Raw genomic sequence first — 17,584 nt, forward strand, 5'->3', positions numbered from 1 at the left:
AGGGGACTAAGACAACTTTTCTGAAAACTAAAGATGCAACCTGAACATTTTAAGTCTGTGAAACCAAGTATTCAGAGACTGGAATAACATCGTTTATGGTGTAAAGTGAGATGGTCTCTGAGTTACTTTCCCATGTGACATTGAAGTCCAAACTGATTAATTTTTTTTTTCCTCACTTGTTTGAAAAAAATAATCTCAAGTGAGGAAAAGTGGGGAAGGAATTCCAACTGGGAGACTGCAGAAACCTACTAGTGGATGCAGATTCCTGATTGACCCATTTTTCCTTTCACTGTGATTAATACCTGAGGCCAAGCAAAGGCCAGGATGCCCAAATCTGAAAGGTGGGAAGGTCAGAAATAGGTATCTTACCAATACAAACTGTAAAGAATAATAGTCTGATTTAAAGTGTTTTGCTTTAAATGAAGAAAGGTCTGTTATATATGTTGTTCTTGTTCATCTACTGTGTGTAAAATACTTCCTTTGAATTCTGAAATACTTGTGGGCTTTGGGGGAGTTTTGCTTGGTTGGTTTTGTCTCATTCAGGACATTCCAGTTTCCATCCAAAATCAGCTAAACAAAAAATACAGCATAAGAAAAATCATTTCTTACTGTCTTAATGTAAAAACTCCCCAAAGTGCTTAAACTACAAACTTTTCAAGCTGGAATACAAGGAAGCCAAAAGTTTGTCTTCCAGCTGCCTTACATTTAGAGGTTTTTTTTTTTTTCTTGAAGGCCCCATGATTTACAACTAGGGCAATTTTTTCAGGGTCAGAGTACAGTCTGATTTGTTTTGTTGGTATCTTCCAGTGTCCTGTCCTCTTCTGTTTTTTCTCCACTGAGAATAGCTTACATATTTTGGCTTGTAAACACTACAATTGCACTTGGGGAAAGCAGGGGGAAGGAAAGTTGTAGAAAGACAATTTCTTAGGTTTTCCTTCATTTTAAGAAGAAGCATGAGGTTATTTGCTAGGGAGTTAAACCTTGCTGACAGATATGCCTGATCCCTTGGGTCAGTTGATCCCTCAGGGTGAGGAGAGCATCGATTAATACGCACTCTATCACTTCATATGGAAATAAGCACAGCTATGCGGAGGTGCTGTTCTGCAGAGATCATGAACTCTGAGTCATTCCTAGGCTGAATTTCCTCTAAATGTTATGTAACTCAAGTACTTATACAATTGGAACACATGTATTATAGCTGGAGTACTTGTGAGTTCTCTTTTATTTTTTATGTGAGAGCAGAACCCCTGTTCTCAGAGTATGTGGCATAATGCTGAGTTTTCACTAATAAAGCAGTTCCATTGCAACATGCACTTGAGATTGGAATCTGGAATGATTCCAGATTTTTCAGATTAAAAAAAATATATCTTGGCACTTAAAACTGCCTGGGTTTGGATGGTAAAGCTGAAACAATAAGTTGATGCAACAGTGATCTATGCTGTCTTCAATATCATCCTTACTTTCAAGTTTAACTGCTGTAATGAAAACTCAGTTCCAAGTTTTCCAGAGCTTTGCCACACTACTGTTATAATAAATACAATTCATAAATTGTAACTTAAATACGATGAGAGTTCAAGAAGTAAGCAGTGTTTAATTTCTTTTTAAGCATTCTTATGAAAGCCCTGATTTATTGTAACATTATAGCCTGGAGCTGAAAGCCAGCACAGACTGAGCATTTTGATACTTCAGTAAATGTACTTCATTTAAATGAATACTGACTTTTTTTTTTTTTTTTTTTTTTTTCCTGCCTGTTTAGGGCAGGAGATAAACTTGTCTTTGTAGTGATCAAACTGAGTTGTCTTTTTTGGTCTAATGTGGCAATTTTTAGCATTGCAAAGAGCTTAAGGATAGTAGATGGCCAGCTCTCAGTGGCTGCCAGTCAGACTGCTTTTCCTTTGAAGATATCATATGCATCTTTCTCATATGTCCCCAGAATGTGCAGCTGTGAAGCTGTGGGCTTTCCTTTTATTTTAGTTTAGTGTAAGAAATGGGGAGGATTTAATTTCTATAAGACAGAAGTCTCCAACCTTTATTGAGAGGATAAAGGACTGATGGGATGTAACACTTGCCTTGCATGACATGCATTCTTCTTCTGTCTCCTCTCTTGTGGTTCCTTTCATGTTGGATCTTCTATAATTCAGTCCTGCACCATTGTTTGTTTTAGCATCTCCCTTTTCCTTTTAGCTAGTGCCTTTCAGTTTTCTGTGTGTTTCACTGCCTGTTGAACAATTAAAAATCCTGGCCCAAAGCCTTTTATCAGAGACAAGTGAATTCTTTGAAATAGGTTTTTTCACATCTGGATTGAAAAATGTTAAAAAGTTATATGTATGTTGCTGGTAGAATTTCACCCTCCTGGAAGTGTTTTATTTCAGCTGTAACTTATTATCCAATAGTGCTGAAACCAAAAATACAGTATAATGAAGTCTGGCTGATGCTTTCAGTTTTTCCACATGCCATCCTAATCTGGAAGTTGTTGTGGTGTCCTTGGGTTTTAGATATAGAGGAAAGGAATTAGGTAGGAACTGTTAGAGAAATCTACCTTAATTCTGAATTATATTGTTATGGAAAAATTACTGGAATTGTAGCTGTTTTCTTATTGCATTAGTTTTCTTCTTGAAAGTGGCCTTGCTAATTATTTTGACATTTTAATTGTTTTCATCCATCTTAAGTGTGATGAGAGGTATGAGCTCACAGTTCTTGTTGATAAGATCTTGGTATAAAAGGGAAGTCCTTCAGTCTCAGTAGACATGCCCAGCATTTCTAGGAGCCGGATTTCCATTCATATATCTAAAGTCTTTGGTGTCAAGCAGTTCCTTCTCCTGTTTTACAACTAAATGTGTTGGTGAAGCACTGTAGCTCTGTGCCAGGATGAAATTACAGTATAATATGCCTATAATAGGGCTGATGGAATTTTTACTCAGCCAAAAGCAGCAAGAGAATGAGAATGGACACTGAGCTAAATGACTGCATGGTTTTCACAGTGTAAGAGTGTGTGCATAGTGTTCACCTGTTGGCTGGTTGGAGATGTCCAGGTGGGTTACACGCTGTGTCATAATAAACAAATGCTGTCAAATGTCTGCTCTGTGTGCTAAACCAAGAAATAAAAATTGTGCAGTCTGGATAAGTTTATAATGAAAAGCTGCTTTGGGGTAAAAGTGAGGCAAACCAATATATCTTGACTAATGGAGACTCAAAAAAGACTCAATTTAAATTTGATAGGCTTTGCTTAGAAACCATTTTAAGGTAACTGAAGAAATACTTGTGTTGAATTGTAAAGGTTTGAAACTCCCTCTGAGATGGATGTAGAGCCTGCTGTAGCTATTAGTGGTCATTTGAACTTCGTGGAAGCTGTTGAGTATCTTGGGTTTGCTCTGTGGAATTCTTTTGAATGATCAGAACGCAGCCACACTTAACAGACAAAAGTTCTCAAGAAAACCAGAGAAGCAGTTAATGGCTTGTGCTATTTAAAAGTAATAATAATCAACAGTTTTAAGAATGGTAAACATCGTATTTTCAGCAAATGAATGTGTGCTTTTGCAGGAGAAAAAGTAAAACTTAATTTTTTGAAAATGCTTTCTATTTTAATAGATTATGGAAGAAACAAATACACAGATTGCTTGGCCATCAAAGTTGAAGATTGGAGCAAAATCGAAAAAAGGTATTTTATTTTTGTTCTTATTATGGGATGGGATTCATTCTTAGCATACTAAAACCTCAGAATAAAAAACTGGATTTTTAGATTCACTCATCAGTACTAGTCACCTGAAGTATTTTCATATTAGTCTGCTGATTCTTAGAGAAATCTCTTGTTGAAGTTATCTTGCCTTTATATAGGTATTTTATACACAAACCCTTTATACACAAGGAGCTTGCAATTCTGTGAGTATTTAATCAATATTGTTGTACTGTTGTATTAAGCATGTGTGCCTTCTGCTGTATGATTCTGTATCTGATCAGAGCAGTTTCTTTATTTTGCAGCAGCCAAAGTCAGTGCTTCTGGTAACATTTTAGATGAGTGGGTGTTTTGTGGGGTTTTTTGTTTGTTTGTTTCTGTAGAGTACAAAAATGAGTGTTGGCCAAGCCCAGCAGAGCAGTAAATACTCATTGTGTCCCTCTCAAGGACAGGCTGTGTGCTTTTTTGGGCTCTCTAAGAAACCTAAGTGGAGCTGTTTCTTAAGAATGAGCAGTATTACATTTTAAATTATTTTGGAAGTCCAGCCTCTTAGTGTGAGCTAAGCATACAGTCTGGAGCATCTCTCTGAAATAAATCTTGTTCTGGTCTTAAGGACAGATAGCTGGGACTGATTGAAAGCAACACATAATTTCTCTTTGCATAAAAAAATGAAATTGGGAGTGATTTTTAACATTGTATGCCTTTCTGTCCAGGCTGATATGTATTTAAAAACCAATACAGTGAACTTCAGATAATTTCTCTCAATGTTATATATAGAGTGTATAGGTGGAGGTGTGGGCTAGCCTTAGTAAATGAACAAGATCTCTTGGGAAGAAAAATGATCTTTTTAGAGAGGTGCAGGATTAATAACATTTTTATGGTGTAAAGTGAGATTGTCTCTGAGGTACTTTCCCACATTGTATCAAAGTCCAAATTATTTTCATTTTTTCTTTTCCCCACTTGCATGGAAAAAGAATCTCGCTTAAATGGGGAAAACTGGGGAATGAATTAAGACAGGGAAAAACGCAGGTGTTATGCATGTAGGCATTAGTATGTGGAACTGACATTTATAGTAATGCAAGAGGGACAAGGTCTCTGTGTACCCTCTCCTTGGAGTGCTGTGAGCTGATGCACACCTAATGCACCTCAGGAAGCTGAGGCACAAGAGTTTATTTTTCTCCTAAAAGAAGAAATAGAGTGATGCCTGTACCTTTTTTCCCCCTGATTTAAATGGACTTAGTTCTGAAGATGAAAAGCATGAGTGAAAGGCCAAGAAAAGAAGGGTAAGAGAAGGTGGTTGGTTGAGTTTCTGCATTGGTACTTGGAGATGCAGCTTTAAAGTAAATTAATTTAACATATTTATTAGTGATCTCAAGTAGAAGATAATATAGTGAAGCTCTATCAGTACATGGAATGAATTTGAGTACCATGGGAAATAAAATAGCTAAGAGTTATGAGCTGATAAAACTAAAATTTGAGGAAAGGGAACACATATTACAGCTGGGCATACTGAGTGTATCTACAGTGGGAATGATTATCCTGGAAAGTCTTCATGCCAAAAGAAACTTTAGATAGTGAGATAGTGATGTGCTGTAAATGAGACATTTTAGCAATATGCTATACTATTTTAAAAAGTGTTTCAAATGCCTGTGGATTTCAGGGTGGCTCTAGAGTTAGAACTTGTACTCCCTGGCCAGCTCTGGTGTGATAAGCTGTGTGTATATGCACCTAAGATAGTAAATTACAGCATGTGTGCAAAGAACCCCTCAACCCCAAGGTTCCTATTTCTTGTCAAATTAAGTGTAGTTTGTGTTCTGTCTACACTTAATACCAATTGTTTCCAGTTCTGTAACTTCCCATTTGAGCTACAGCAGCTGTTTATATAGGGGAAAATATTCCAAGTGTTTAACATATTCCTTGCTTCACTTAATCACATTTTGTGATTGAGAGGAGAGTCTGCAACAATTAACTGGCTGGCTCTGCAGGGACTTGAACTCAGAACATGCTATCTCTGCCTGCCCCCTTGGCTGGGACTGAGTGCCTGAGTCATTCAGTGGGGGAGCAGCAGCTATGGATGGACTGTGCTTTACCCCAGCCCTGCGCTGGATCCAGTCATTATCAACACATACCACTTTTTTTTTTATAGTTTTGCAATATAATTTGTCTGTGGTTTCAGTGGCTTCACATCCTGTGTGTTGTGGCCTCAGGTCATTCACAGCTTTCCTTCCAATATAGGGGAAAAAAGTCATTAGGAGAACATTGCTTTTCTTTCTGTGATATTGGTCAATCTGTCATGAAGCTCTTAGGGCTTAATGGTATCATTCTTCTCACTGCTGATGACAGTTTTCATTGGACTCTACTGATGCTGTATCAATAAGGATAGACCATGTTTTGTTCTGAATTGAAACACAAAAGTATTAAAATTTGCAACCAAGGTGTGCATAGTAAGATTCAGCAAGGATATGAAGATTAATTTCTGTACAAGGTCCAGAATCTTTTTGTGATCTTTTAGAAAAAACTGTGCTATAGTGAAGCTGAAGAACCAAGAATAGATGACTTGCCATCTTTTGTATCATTTCTTTTCTGGGATGATATGGATTCTAATCTTATATGGATTACAACTTTTAAATTGATGAGTCAAAAATTCTATATTTTTAAGTATCATAATGGTAATTCATTACCTTACATTTGACAAATATTTCCTGAATTGCAAAAGTCTAATGTCTGAATTTAGCGTAGTAGATTTTTAAAATTTGCTAATTTAAGTTTATTAAATAAGAGTTTTCTAAAACACCTCATTATAAAGCTAAATTTAAGAAAAAAACCTATTATCTACTCTCAACAGTTCCATAAGGGCAAAATGGGAATTTCCTGGTTTTAACAAACACCAGATGCTGTAGACTTACTCTAGTGATGAGGAGGGTTAAAGTATTTTGCAATAAATGTTTAGAAAACACACAAACATATATAAATCTTCCACAGCATCTTTAAAGCAAGTCATTTGTTTAGGTTGCCAAAGAAATCCCATAACATTAAGGATTTAGGGAAGGAAGTGAATAATTTGCAGCACTTCATGACTGACTCCATCAGTAATGAAAGAATTGGCAACTGGCACAGTTTGCTCTGCTTTGCACTGGTGCTGTAGAGCTCTGGGTGCACCAAAGCCTCATGTTCTGCAGGTCTGAGATCTTCTCTAGTCTGGTGAATTAAACACCAAACTGAGAGACAGTAACTTTTGCTCTCAACATACTTCTTTGCTCTGTTGTAGTTACTGTTCCTTTGGAATGCTGTTAATTGTCTTTTAAAGATTTATTCACTGGTATGAAAGTGTGAGTAGATTGCCAAATCCTAAATGGTCAGATGCTGTAGTTCCACAAGCACTTTCCAAACAGGCATAAGCTAATGGGATTTTCCCTCTCCCTTTCTGAAATACTGACCTGTCTTGTTGTTCTGCTGTGCTGTCATTGGTGCTTGCATAGGGGCTTAAAACTAGCCATAAATAATTTTTACTCTTGGAGAGGGGAGGTTCTTGTTCACTTGCTAGGTTCTGAACCCTAACTATATATGCTCATATATATATGCTCAGTTTCCTCATCTTTATGCATTGTATGGATCTGAAATGCTTAATCCTTGGAAGCAGGTGAATGTAATGTTACTTGTCAGCAGAGCTTGTGGATGGGTATTGGGGGTGTTCTTTAGGAAATGGGTATATGGGAGTTCAGATTTCACATATGTTCCTTACTCCTTTTCATTTCTAAAACCTCCCTCCCCATACCCTTGGGTCCCTCTGTTTTCCGACAACCATAAGGAGGTTCTGGGACACGTGTGTGCTCAGAATGCAGCTAGAAATCACTTTTGGGGAGCAACCACTATAATGATCCCTTCAACTCTTGGAAACTTAGTGGCTCTAAGCAGAAAGATCATCAGAGACTTGGAACATGGAATATTTTGGGAAGTTAAAAAAGGTGATAAGGGGAAATGTAAGATGAACTTACAGAGGAGGTAGAACTCTGGAACACTTTAAAGAAGGACTTCTCTTGCTCTTTTTCTTCTTCTTACTCCCATATTTTCATTCCTTTTTTATTTTCTTTAATCTCCAGCTCTTTATCTGTATCATATCTTGAAGTTACAATTTATTTCTTTTCTTTCTCTCTTGAGCTACTGTTATTATATTTTACCTCTTTTCTTATTTGCTGTTTCTGGCTTTGGGGCTTTTTGGTTTTTTCTGTTTTTCCTCTCATCACTGATGCAGTTAAATTTGTCAATAAAAATCTAGTCCATGTTCTGTTTGTACTTTTTAAATTTGATTTTACTTTTCACTAATTCTTTCATCTTTTTTAATAACGTCAAAAAATTTAAACTAGCTTGGTATCAAAGCCTTTCCTACATGCTGTTTTTCATTAGCATGGGTCCAACACAAATACAGAGCATGTCAAATTCATATCTGAGGAGAACAGCAAGGAACACAGTGGTACTGAAGGTGCTGGAAGGAAGGCAGCAGTAACTAGCACTGGGCACTGATGGCATTCATTACCTGGCTGTCTGGTTTCACACTTCTTCATTCAACTTTGCCTTTTGCAAATTATCTTGCAAGCCAAGTGCAGCTGTTTCCTTCTTTGTATCCTAAGCTGTGAAGGTAAATGTGCACAATGAAGTTGATAACTGTGATACCACATTGAGGCAAATAACCTCAGAGAGACTTCAGCCAAATCAGTTAAACCACACTCTTGTTTATTGGAATCTTGTTTAGGTACAAGGAAAGTACTTTGCCTGTTTCAGGAGGTGTTGTGATAAAAGCTAGAGCCTCTTTTGTTAAAACAAATGTCACTGCATAGTGAACTCAAGGCCAAACTTGTGAGTTATTGCCTTAGATATCTAGAGTAAGCTAAAATGTTTGTTGTTTCAGACCTTTAAATCAACTTGCAATTGTTTACCAGTACTGTGATAGAAGCTGAAGTTTATATTTTCAGTTGAAATGGAGAGGGAGAGAACAAACAACTGTGGTGTCAGGCTGTGCAGCCTTAGGAAAGTGTGCAAATAAAATGCCAGGTTATTTCTTCTTTTACCATAGACTTTCTGATAAATCCTATATCTGGTTCTAGGCTTCTTAAATAATTTTTCTTTTCAAAAAATACCTAATTTTCTCAATTCAGTTTGTCAATGCAATCTTTTTTGAAAGGAGTGTGAACTGCTTTTAAAGCTAAACCTCTAGCAGTAAAATAACCCTGGAGTGGTTAATATGAGTAGTTCAGAGTTGTGCCTGCCAGTTCAGCGTCCCATATGCGAGCCCTTCATTTACACACGTGTTCCACGGAGGGATTACATCACTGCTCAAAACACAAGTGGGTCACAAGTTATGCAGTGCTGCTATTGGTGCTGCAACTGAGCTGAATCCCACGTTTGTACAAAGGAGAGACTGTCATGCAAGGATTCCACCCTGCAAAAACACTGCAAAGAACCCACTTCAGATTAATGGATGCAAGTAGGACTTTGTCAATGCTTCTGTCCAAACCTGGTATTTTATTATTATGTACCAGTGTTAATGGAAGAGTTAATCACCCTGCACAGCATCGTTATCTAGGAGTCTTGTGAACATCACTGTAACCTCTTGTAGCATGTCTGGAAGTCTCTAAAGTTTCCTTCCCCCAGGAAACACATAACCAACCAAAAACCACAACCCCAAAAACTCCACCAAACCTAAAACACCCCTAAGCAAAGCAAAGGGCTCAGTGAGGCAGATGTTGAGAAACTTTGAATAGAGGGAAAAGTACTTGTGTGGTATCCAGTGGATTTGGGCTCTTGCTTGAGGAGATTGTTATTGTATTGATGATATTTTGCAGTAAAAGCAAAGTTTGGTGCAATTAATAGAATTCTCTTCTTTCAGTTATTGCTGGTATTGCTGAAATAGGATTTTGGTCTATGCCACTAAATTTACATTACATACTTAGTCTTTTTCTAAATACCAGGTGGCTTGTTGTTCTTCAAATGCTGGCATATCTGCCAAGTGCTGTTAATATAACCTGAAGTTTCCCCAGGAAATTAGCCAAGTCCTAGTTTAGTCAAAAAAGCATAAAAACAACTGAAAATGCCCAATAGTTTAGGCTATTTGCTTGTCTTATCTAACTCCTAAGCAGATGATGCTGTGCTCTATGTGGTTGTGTGAATACCTTTACTGAAGGAGTGGTGAAGAATTGGAAAATTGGAACAGGAAGGTGGTAGAGTTGCCACCCTTGGAAGTGTTCAAAAACCCCCAAGCAGTTGTGGCACTCACTGCTATGGCTTTATTGACAAGGTTGTGTTCAGTCAAAGGTTGGACTTCATGATCTTGGGAGGTCTTTTCCAACCTTAAATATCCTGTGGTTCTGTCATTATATAGAATAATGACTGTTAGGATCACCTTGTTTTTTAGGTCTTTGATGTTTTTCTTTAAGCCTTTACATACATGTTACACCTTAATATAGTTGCAGCCATAACAGAGGGTTTTAGTGGTTTCCTTAAATTACTTCCTTCTTATGGGCCAAAGACATAAATTTTTTTCCTTTTTCACATTATATTTATCATGCTTGATTTTAACTTTGTTAAAAAGTTCTTTGGAACTAGCTGTGTTGTGGAAAAACTGCAGAAATTAAAGATTGTGTATTTCAGAGATGGTTTAAGTTGTATGAAAACATTTTCTTCCAAAAGCTACTTTTCTTAGTTCCAGTTGATTTGTTCTTAATTTTTTCAATATAGAAGTGAATATTTTTAAATATAGAAGTGAATACCTTTCTGAAGACTATGCCCGTGTAAATTTTGGGGTAAAAGTACTCATGTTAATAGGATTACAAGTCCTCCTATAATTTCATTCACTTCTTAAATTGCAGTCTCTTCATTTGTAGCCATATATAACTTCTAAAAGGGCATTAAAATGTTGTGAATAATAGGAAACAGAATTTCATGTGCAGGAATTGCTTGTCTGCCTGCCACTACTTTTCTGAGTTGTTGATTTATCAATCTTTAGAGAAAACACTCTTTACTGTAAATTACTGCAGAAGGAATTGATATTTTGTGTTTCTGTTAATGCAGCAAGGCACTGAATTTTATTTTGCACCTAAGTCTTAAATGCTGAATCAGCCCCACCTGGGAAGGTCACAGAGTGACCATGACTACCAAGTGCTTCAGACCTGTTAATGAACCAAAGACTCTAACAGTGGTTTTTCATAGTTTGGGTCAACTCCTGCTCTTGTCCTACTTTCATATCTTTGTGTGCTGTTTCTATTACAATAATTGTAACATCTGCTGTTCTCACAAAAAAAAAAAGGAAAAAACAAGGCAAAAAGAAAACTGAAACAAAACCAAACTGAGTGAATGTGGGATATAATCAACTAATTTTCCTACCTTAAATTCAGTGCTATAAATAACCACATAATTGATTTAGCCTTAAGTTCCAATTAAAAAAAATGGAATTAATCAGACCCTTGGAGACCTGATATGTGGAGTTTTTCTGACAAACTTGAGCTTCTCACCTGCTAAGATGCTTTTGAAAATTGTGCTAACTGAAAGGCTGTGCCCTAACTCTTGGTAGGAACCTAACATGTAGGGAGTGATGACTCTTCCTGTTCCATGGCCTTTAGCTAGGGATAAAGGGATTTAGAGCGATGCAGAGAAGAGAGCACCTAAACCTCTGAAGTGCCTGGATGATTAAGCACTTACAGACAGAGGTAACTTTTGTATTGGTCCATGATCAAGGTTTAATTTGTTGTCTCAGCACTGATTTCAGTGGGCACATCAATGGAAGTGTTGACTCAACTTGCCCAAAGTCATCCTACAGAGTCATTCTTAGAGAAAACAATGTACTTTATCCCAGCTGGAGCTCTGCCAGCCACTCAAAGGATGTTCCTACTCCGAGCTTTAGTCCCTCACAGAGCTGGTGGGTGCCTTCCCTTGATCCCCACCCTTAAAGACAAGGAAATAGTCCCCTGTCCATGGGTGGTGCAGTGAGGTGAGGGAGGTGGTGGTTTGGCTGCTCTGGGCACCTGTTCCTTTGGGAGAGGGGCTCTTCACCTGGTTACACAGTGAGCAGCAGAAAGGTGCTGCGAGAGGGGCTTCTGAACTCCCTTCATCAGCCTTTCCCATCTGTAAATGGAAAGGGGATCCCAGTGCAACAATTTGAGACACCTTCATGTAACAGCAGTAGGCTCAATGGGTTTTGGTCACCAGGCCCCAGAACAGACTCATTCCATATGTTGTGAATAATGATAGAGGTGTGCTCACTTGTGCCTTTTCGAAGCACTTGGAAAGGCAAGACTGGTAACGACTTCTGCTAGAAACAAAATCAGGAGATATGATAGGTGTTACAGCCGGCAAACAGTACAATTGTGTTCTCTCTCTCTCTCCTGCCTTGCTGCGTGCTTCCAGCCAGTGCCCTGCCTCCGTAGCTCCCTGCTAGGCAGCTCAGCCCTGCAGCCTGGCATGCCCTGGTGCCAGTCCCACTGACGCAGGGGGCATTCAGCTCCACTGGCTATGGGTTCAGTGCTCTTTTGTCAGCAGAATTTTTCCTGAAGCTGTTTAGTTTTGGTTGCCAAGGTATAAAGTTGTGGGTCTGAGTTTATACCAGATCCATAAAGGTTTTCTCAAAAATCTTGGCTTTTAAATCCCTTCTACTTGTTGGTGCCCATGACAACAGAACCACTGGTTTGGGTATTCTGTGTCAGCTCTCTGTGTGTGCAGCAAAATTCCTTTGCAACTCTTATTTGACCTCACTAAAAACAGGAAAAAAGATTCACCCTGTTATGCAATTGACCAGCTAAGAACTGAGTATATAAGTAGATTTCTTTTTAAAGAAAAAAAAAAAAAAAGCTCATATCTTAAAAATAGATGAATTGCACATAGGATTCTGCAATGGAATTGAAGGTTGCTCATGCCAGGAGATAAAGGGTGCTCTGCAATGTTTCTTGAGAATGCTGGCAGTATTTGGGGAGAGGGGAGTAAGATGGTTTCTTATCAATGCAGTTGCTTCATAAAATAAAATTTCAGTCAGATCTGGTACATGGTCTGGGAAATGGCAAGGTTTTTTCTGTCCCTGAATGGCATTAAACTTATTTCTGTGCTTGAACTTGTTGCAACAAAACTAAAGCTATTTGTATTGCTCTAGTACTTTTTCCTTTAGAGAAGGCATTGCTCATCCTCTTGAATATTTTTCATGAGAGAAGATGAACTCTTGGTGTTTTTTGTTCTTTTGTTGCCATGTACTTTTTCTTGTGTTTGGTTGGAGAAGTGTTAAAAAAGGGCAAGTGTCATGTTTCATCTTTTACTAAGTGTGACATAATCCTACTTCCATGTGTTTCAATCCTAATGGTTGAGAAGGATTAAAGGGGTGTTGAGGAGCTCTTGCTGCCAAAATAATGCATTATTGTATGCAAATATCTGGCACAAATGTGAATAACTGGGGGTGCTAATTTCAACTCACCAATTATGCATTAAGCATTGTTCGGTGAATGGCAATGGTATGTCAGGTTAGTAAACAGGATTTGAACTCTGGTTTTGAATTGGAACAAAAAATGGCTTCAGCAGAGGAGGCCAGAACCCTACAGTTCTCAAACACACAGAGAAACAAAGATGTGTGATGGAAATCTCCTTATGAGTCTTGTCACAGTGTAGAGGAGAAAAACAGCAAAATATATGCCCTTGAATATTACTAGTGAGAACACTACATTTTTATACTTTGAAGCAGTTATACCTGATCTGTGATATTTTGTAGCTGACTAAAAAAATTAGTGTTTCCAGTTTCTTGATACAGTGTTTCTGTGGCTGCCTTCCCCAAAGAGGCTTTCACTGGCTGCTGCATTCCCCAACCCTGATCAAGTCCTATAAACCTTCCGAAATTACAGTGTACATAAGTATCATCCTCTCCCTGCAAATTTGATATATTACTAGTAATATTCTGATATTTTTGTGTGCTTTGATTTCCAGAATTCTTTATACTGTGCATTCTAAATATAGACAGAGTCCATGCCAAAGACCAGGTGCGAACTTACAAAACTATCATTGATAGAAATTCTCTTTAATTACTTCCTCTGGAAACTGTAATTTTAATCACATGATTTTTCTGAAGTAACAGTAGGAGGTAAGATCTGAAAACTAGCTGTAATTTAGTTTTTAGAGTTTTAAACTTTTCATCTGTACAAACTTCACCTTGTATAAGACTGTGCTGGTTATTCAATTCCTTCATTATTTGGTAAGACTGGCATTGTCTGTAAAGCAAGTCAAATCTAGAGAGAATGTAATTCTGGGCATAGTGTTCTGGTGACTTTTTTGGTCCAGATTTTTAATGTTTAAAAAAAATTGTATTTTTATGGTAAATGCTTGTTGAGCACTCTGGTAGTTTTGGCTTTGGACTTGGTTTTGTTTAGCTGGGAGACCAAAACCATCTGGCAGTGCTCTCCAACCACGGCCGGTCTCAGAGGGCTGTTGGCAACATGTTCTCCCTGTATTAACTCCTGTGAAAGGGAAAGAAGAAATGAGCTCTTGTTAATGGCAACAAAGCTGTGGGAAAGGACAAAGTTGGGAATGAAGTGGAATGAGGAGAGACATGGAGAGGAAATGAGAGGCTGATGAGGAGACTGAAGCCAGTTGGAAGGAGATAGGTGGGATGGCAGGAAACGTGAGGTTAGAGTGGGAGCCTTAAAGAAATGAGGGTTTTGAAAAAATACAATAGAGAGTTAGTGACCAAGATGGTATAAAGATAACGGGAAAACAGAGGAAAAGGGGGAAGATGGTGAAAATGCATCTTCCAAAAAACGGAGGGGAGGATTACAGACTTGTATTCATAGGTGTGTGACATGAATTTCCAATACATATCCTTGTCTTGGAAATTAGATCAGACACAATTGAGGTTCTTAATGAATGTCCTAGGGACAAGCTGGTAAAAGCTGTTCTATTGATGTGTATTTCATTACAGTCCTAGACCAGTGATTCAGTGTCTAACATGTCACTATTCCCATCTGATGTCTTTTTGCAGCTTCCATAAAGATGCAGTTTTGATGGCTGCAATTTAAATTTGTTAAACGTTTACCAGATGTCTTGTCTTTCATCAAAACATATGGATGACTTAAAATACCAGGAATGCAAAATATGAATTTCTAGTCCATGGGAGCTGAGGATATTGGCAATTTCTACTAAAAAATCACAAAACAGAATTAGAATGTGTGCAAGTAAACCAAGATGGCAATGAAAAGGATTTATTTTGAGCAGCTTTCATCCAGCTGATTGGATTTGTGTTCAGTGCAATGTCAAATAATGTAAAACTTTGTTTTGAGGTGCTGGAGGAAATTAGTAGCCAAGAAAGTAAGCTGCAGAAATACTGGACTTCAGGAAAGTGCAAGCAGTTTTGTGGAATTGGCTTTAAGTCTTCTGATGCCAAATGGCACACACTGAGATTTCCAGCAGTAAATTTGTAGCTATGCATGTACAAAATGCATTCCTGTGTAAAGTTCCCCTCTGCTGTTCCTGCTGCTCTGAGTGCAGCGAGCAATGAAGCTCATGTTGAGCTCTCCTGCCTCTGGGTACTGTCATGTGGAGGGTTACAGAGAGTGAATTAACTTGCTCATAGATGCACATTTGGTCACATCAAAGAAAACTGAATTGTCAGATTGAACATGTGCTTTCTGTGACGGGAAGAAATACTGAAGGTGGCTATTCAAGTGCATAGTTGTTTTTATTTTCTTCTTGAGGATTTACTTACTAAAGGATCCCTTTAGGAATGCCATGATAATGTACAGAGGTGCATTTGGGAGGGGAGCAGGTTTTGGATTCCATCAATAAAGGCCAAGTTAGTTCCAGAATGATGGGGTTGGAAATAAATAAACCAGAAGAAACTACTATAGAGAAAGCCATTTATAGCATGAATTATTGGTAGAATGCCAGACAAAGATAAGAAAGCTGTGACAAAATGGGTTATGCTTTTAATCAGCTGACTCATTATATTGGAAATTACTTCTTAGCAGTATAAGCAACATATCAACCAAAAGAAGAAATTGTCAAGAAATTGGAGACTCTTGGCCATTAACTCTTTTTTCCTTGTCATCCTGACATACATTAACAGACACATTTTTTTGCATATTTTCTGCCTCATCTTGTGTTATTTTTGCAACTAAAACTTGAAGCTCAGTCATTGCCAGCAGCAGCTGAAAATGAACATCTGGTAACTTAGACCTGAGTGCCTAAACTACAGTTTCTAAACCTGTGTCTGCAATTGGTGCCCTTTGGTGTTCTGTTATCAGCTGGCACAGAAAATATGTGAGCAAGAGCTGTGGGGAGAAGTGGTGCTCTCTACTTCCTGATATTAGTATGAATTTTTGTCTAGCCGACCTCTTTCAGTTGCCTTAATCACCCTAATGACATGGATTTTTATTTTTTTTTTCATAGGCAGGCTAAAGGTAAGAGAGAGAGTGTGAGTGAAGTGTGTGAGGCCATAGCTGCTAACTAAAATATTGACATAAATCTATGCCCAGCATTGGCCTTCAAGCTGGCATGGTGGAGTGTGGGAAGTGCTAGGTATTATTTTGTGGTTTCTCTCCAGCAATTCTCTGATTTTTAAGTTTAGTGTTTGCTGGTAATTTCTGAAGTAACTCTCATGGCTGTTATAATAGACAAATGTTTATGAAACTCTTTTGTTTTAATGCTAATTGAAATTTACCCAAGTAAAATCAGTCGATGACAACTTTATGAATATTGCATAAATTTATTATTGATCAAATGATCAATTTTTAGGGCTTTTTTTGCTGTACTTGTGAGCTAGAATTTGATTTTGCTACAGTTAATGGAAAATTTGTCTTCTTTCACAAGTATTTAGACAGCTGAACTGTCAGCTAAACTGTGGGGACCATTTTCAGCTGACTTACATTGTTCGTCCACAGCTGTTGCTCTACATTTTCCTGGTTCAAATTGGTGGGACATGAAATGTTTGTAGGAGATGGTTGGAAAGGGGCTGTAATTATTTTTTTCTTTAGAGAAACAGTTACTGGAAAACTAACACAGGAATTTAAAATTTTTTTCTTCCAACTGTGGGTATAGAACTTGAAACAACAATGATTTTCTTTGACTTTTCTCAGCATTTCAAATGAAACAGCACTGCCACCATTTTTCTGAGTGGACATTCTGTCTGGAGGCCCAGGCTTCCTAGGCCTCACTGTCTTCTAGTCTAGTTTTTTTAATAACTTGCCAAGAGTGCCAATATTTGCATATTTTGCTATCTGAAATGTGTGCATGCAGATGAATTGTCCATTTTTTCTTTAGCCAGTGGCTGCTCTCCTCAGGATGAGATGTATATGTGGAAAAATTCTGCTGTTTTCTGTGTTTGTGATGTTTGGCTTGTGAATATTTTGAGGGGAAAAATCTTTGTAGTTTAAATACTTCTCCAAGTATTCATTCTGGCTCTCAATGCTAAGTTTCCTAATTAACCTACATAGCAGCTGAAGGACTTCTTACCTCAGTGCAACTCTGTAAATGTCAATAATTTCTGTAATGTGTTGCTGAGGCAATCAGTCTGTAATTGACTTGGAGATTTAAAGTGAGTCTCTTGCTGACATTGTGTTTATTGTTTGGAGTGCCAGATTAATTACGGCATGTATTGTAGTTGCTGTGTTATGACCTCCATCTGCTTTTTATTAACTTTCTCTGTAAATGAGAAACTGTCAGTGCATACTGTTATATTCTGAAGAAAAATTCCCCCAAACCCCACAATTGTGTACTTTAAAAATTAAAGAACCGTTGTGTTTAGGTCACAAGTTTATTTCTTTTGTTTCTGGAGCAGCTGACTCAAGCATAGATGACTCCTCCCTGTTTTGCAATAAATAAATGGACAGAAAGACCATCCCAGGCCGTCTGAAACTCAGCCCCTGGAGTTCGTGTTGGTTCTCTCTGATCCGAGCA

General features: G+C 37.9%; 1 protein-coding gene across 3 annotated transcripts in view; it reads left to right on the plus strand.

The window, feature by feature from the left end:
* Positions 1 to 17,584, plus strand: part of BICC1 (BicC family RNA binding protein 1) — an 89,568-nt gene that overhangs the window by 40,753 nt on the left and 31,231 nt on the right. For 2 of the 3 annotated variants that reach the window (XM_033066348.2, XM_033066349.2), the window contains exon 3: positions 3,589 to 3,658. In XM_033066348.2, the coding sequence (XP_032922239.1) occupies positions 3,589 to 3,658 (70 nt within the window). Of the gene's footprint in view, positions 1 to 3,586; positions 3,659 to 17,584 lie in introns of those variants that run through there. The other variant, XM_033066350.2, reaches the window with a different exon arrangement.

The sequence above is a fragment of the Catharus ustulatus genome, chromosome 8 (genome assembly GCF_009819885.2).
Source record: "Catharus ustulatus isolate bCatUst1 chromosome 8, bCatUst1.pri.v2, whole genome shotgun sequence".
Taxonomy (NCBI): Eukaryota; Metazoa; Chordata; class Aves; order Passeriformes; family Turdidae; genus Catharus; species Catharus ustulatus.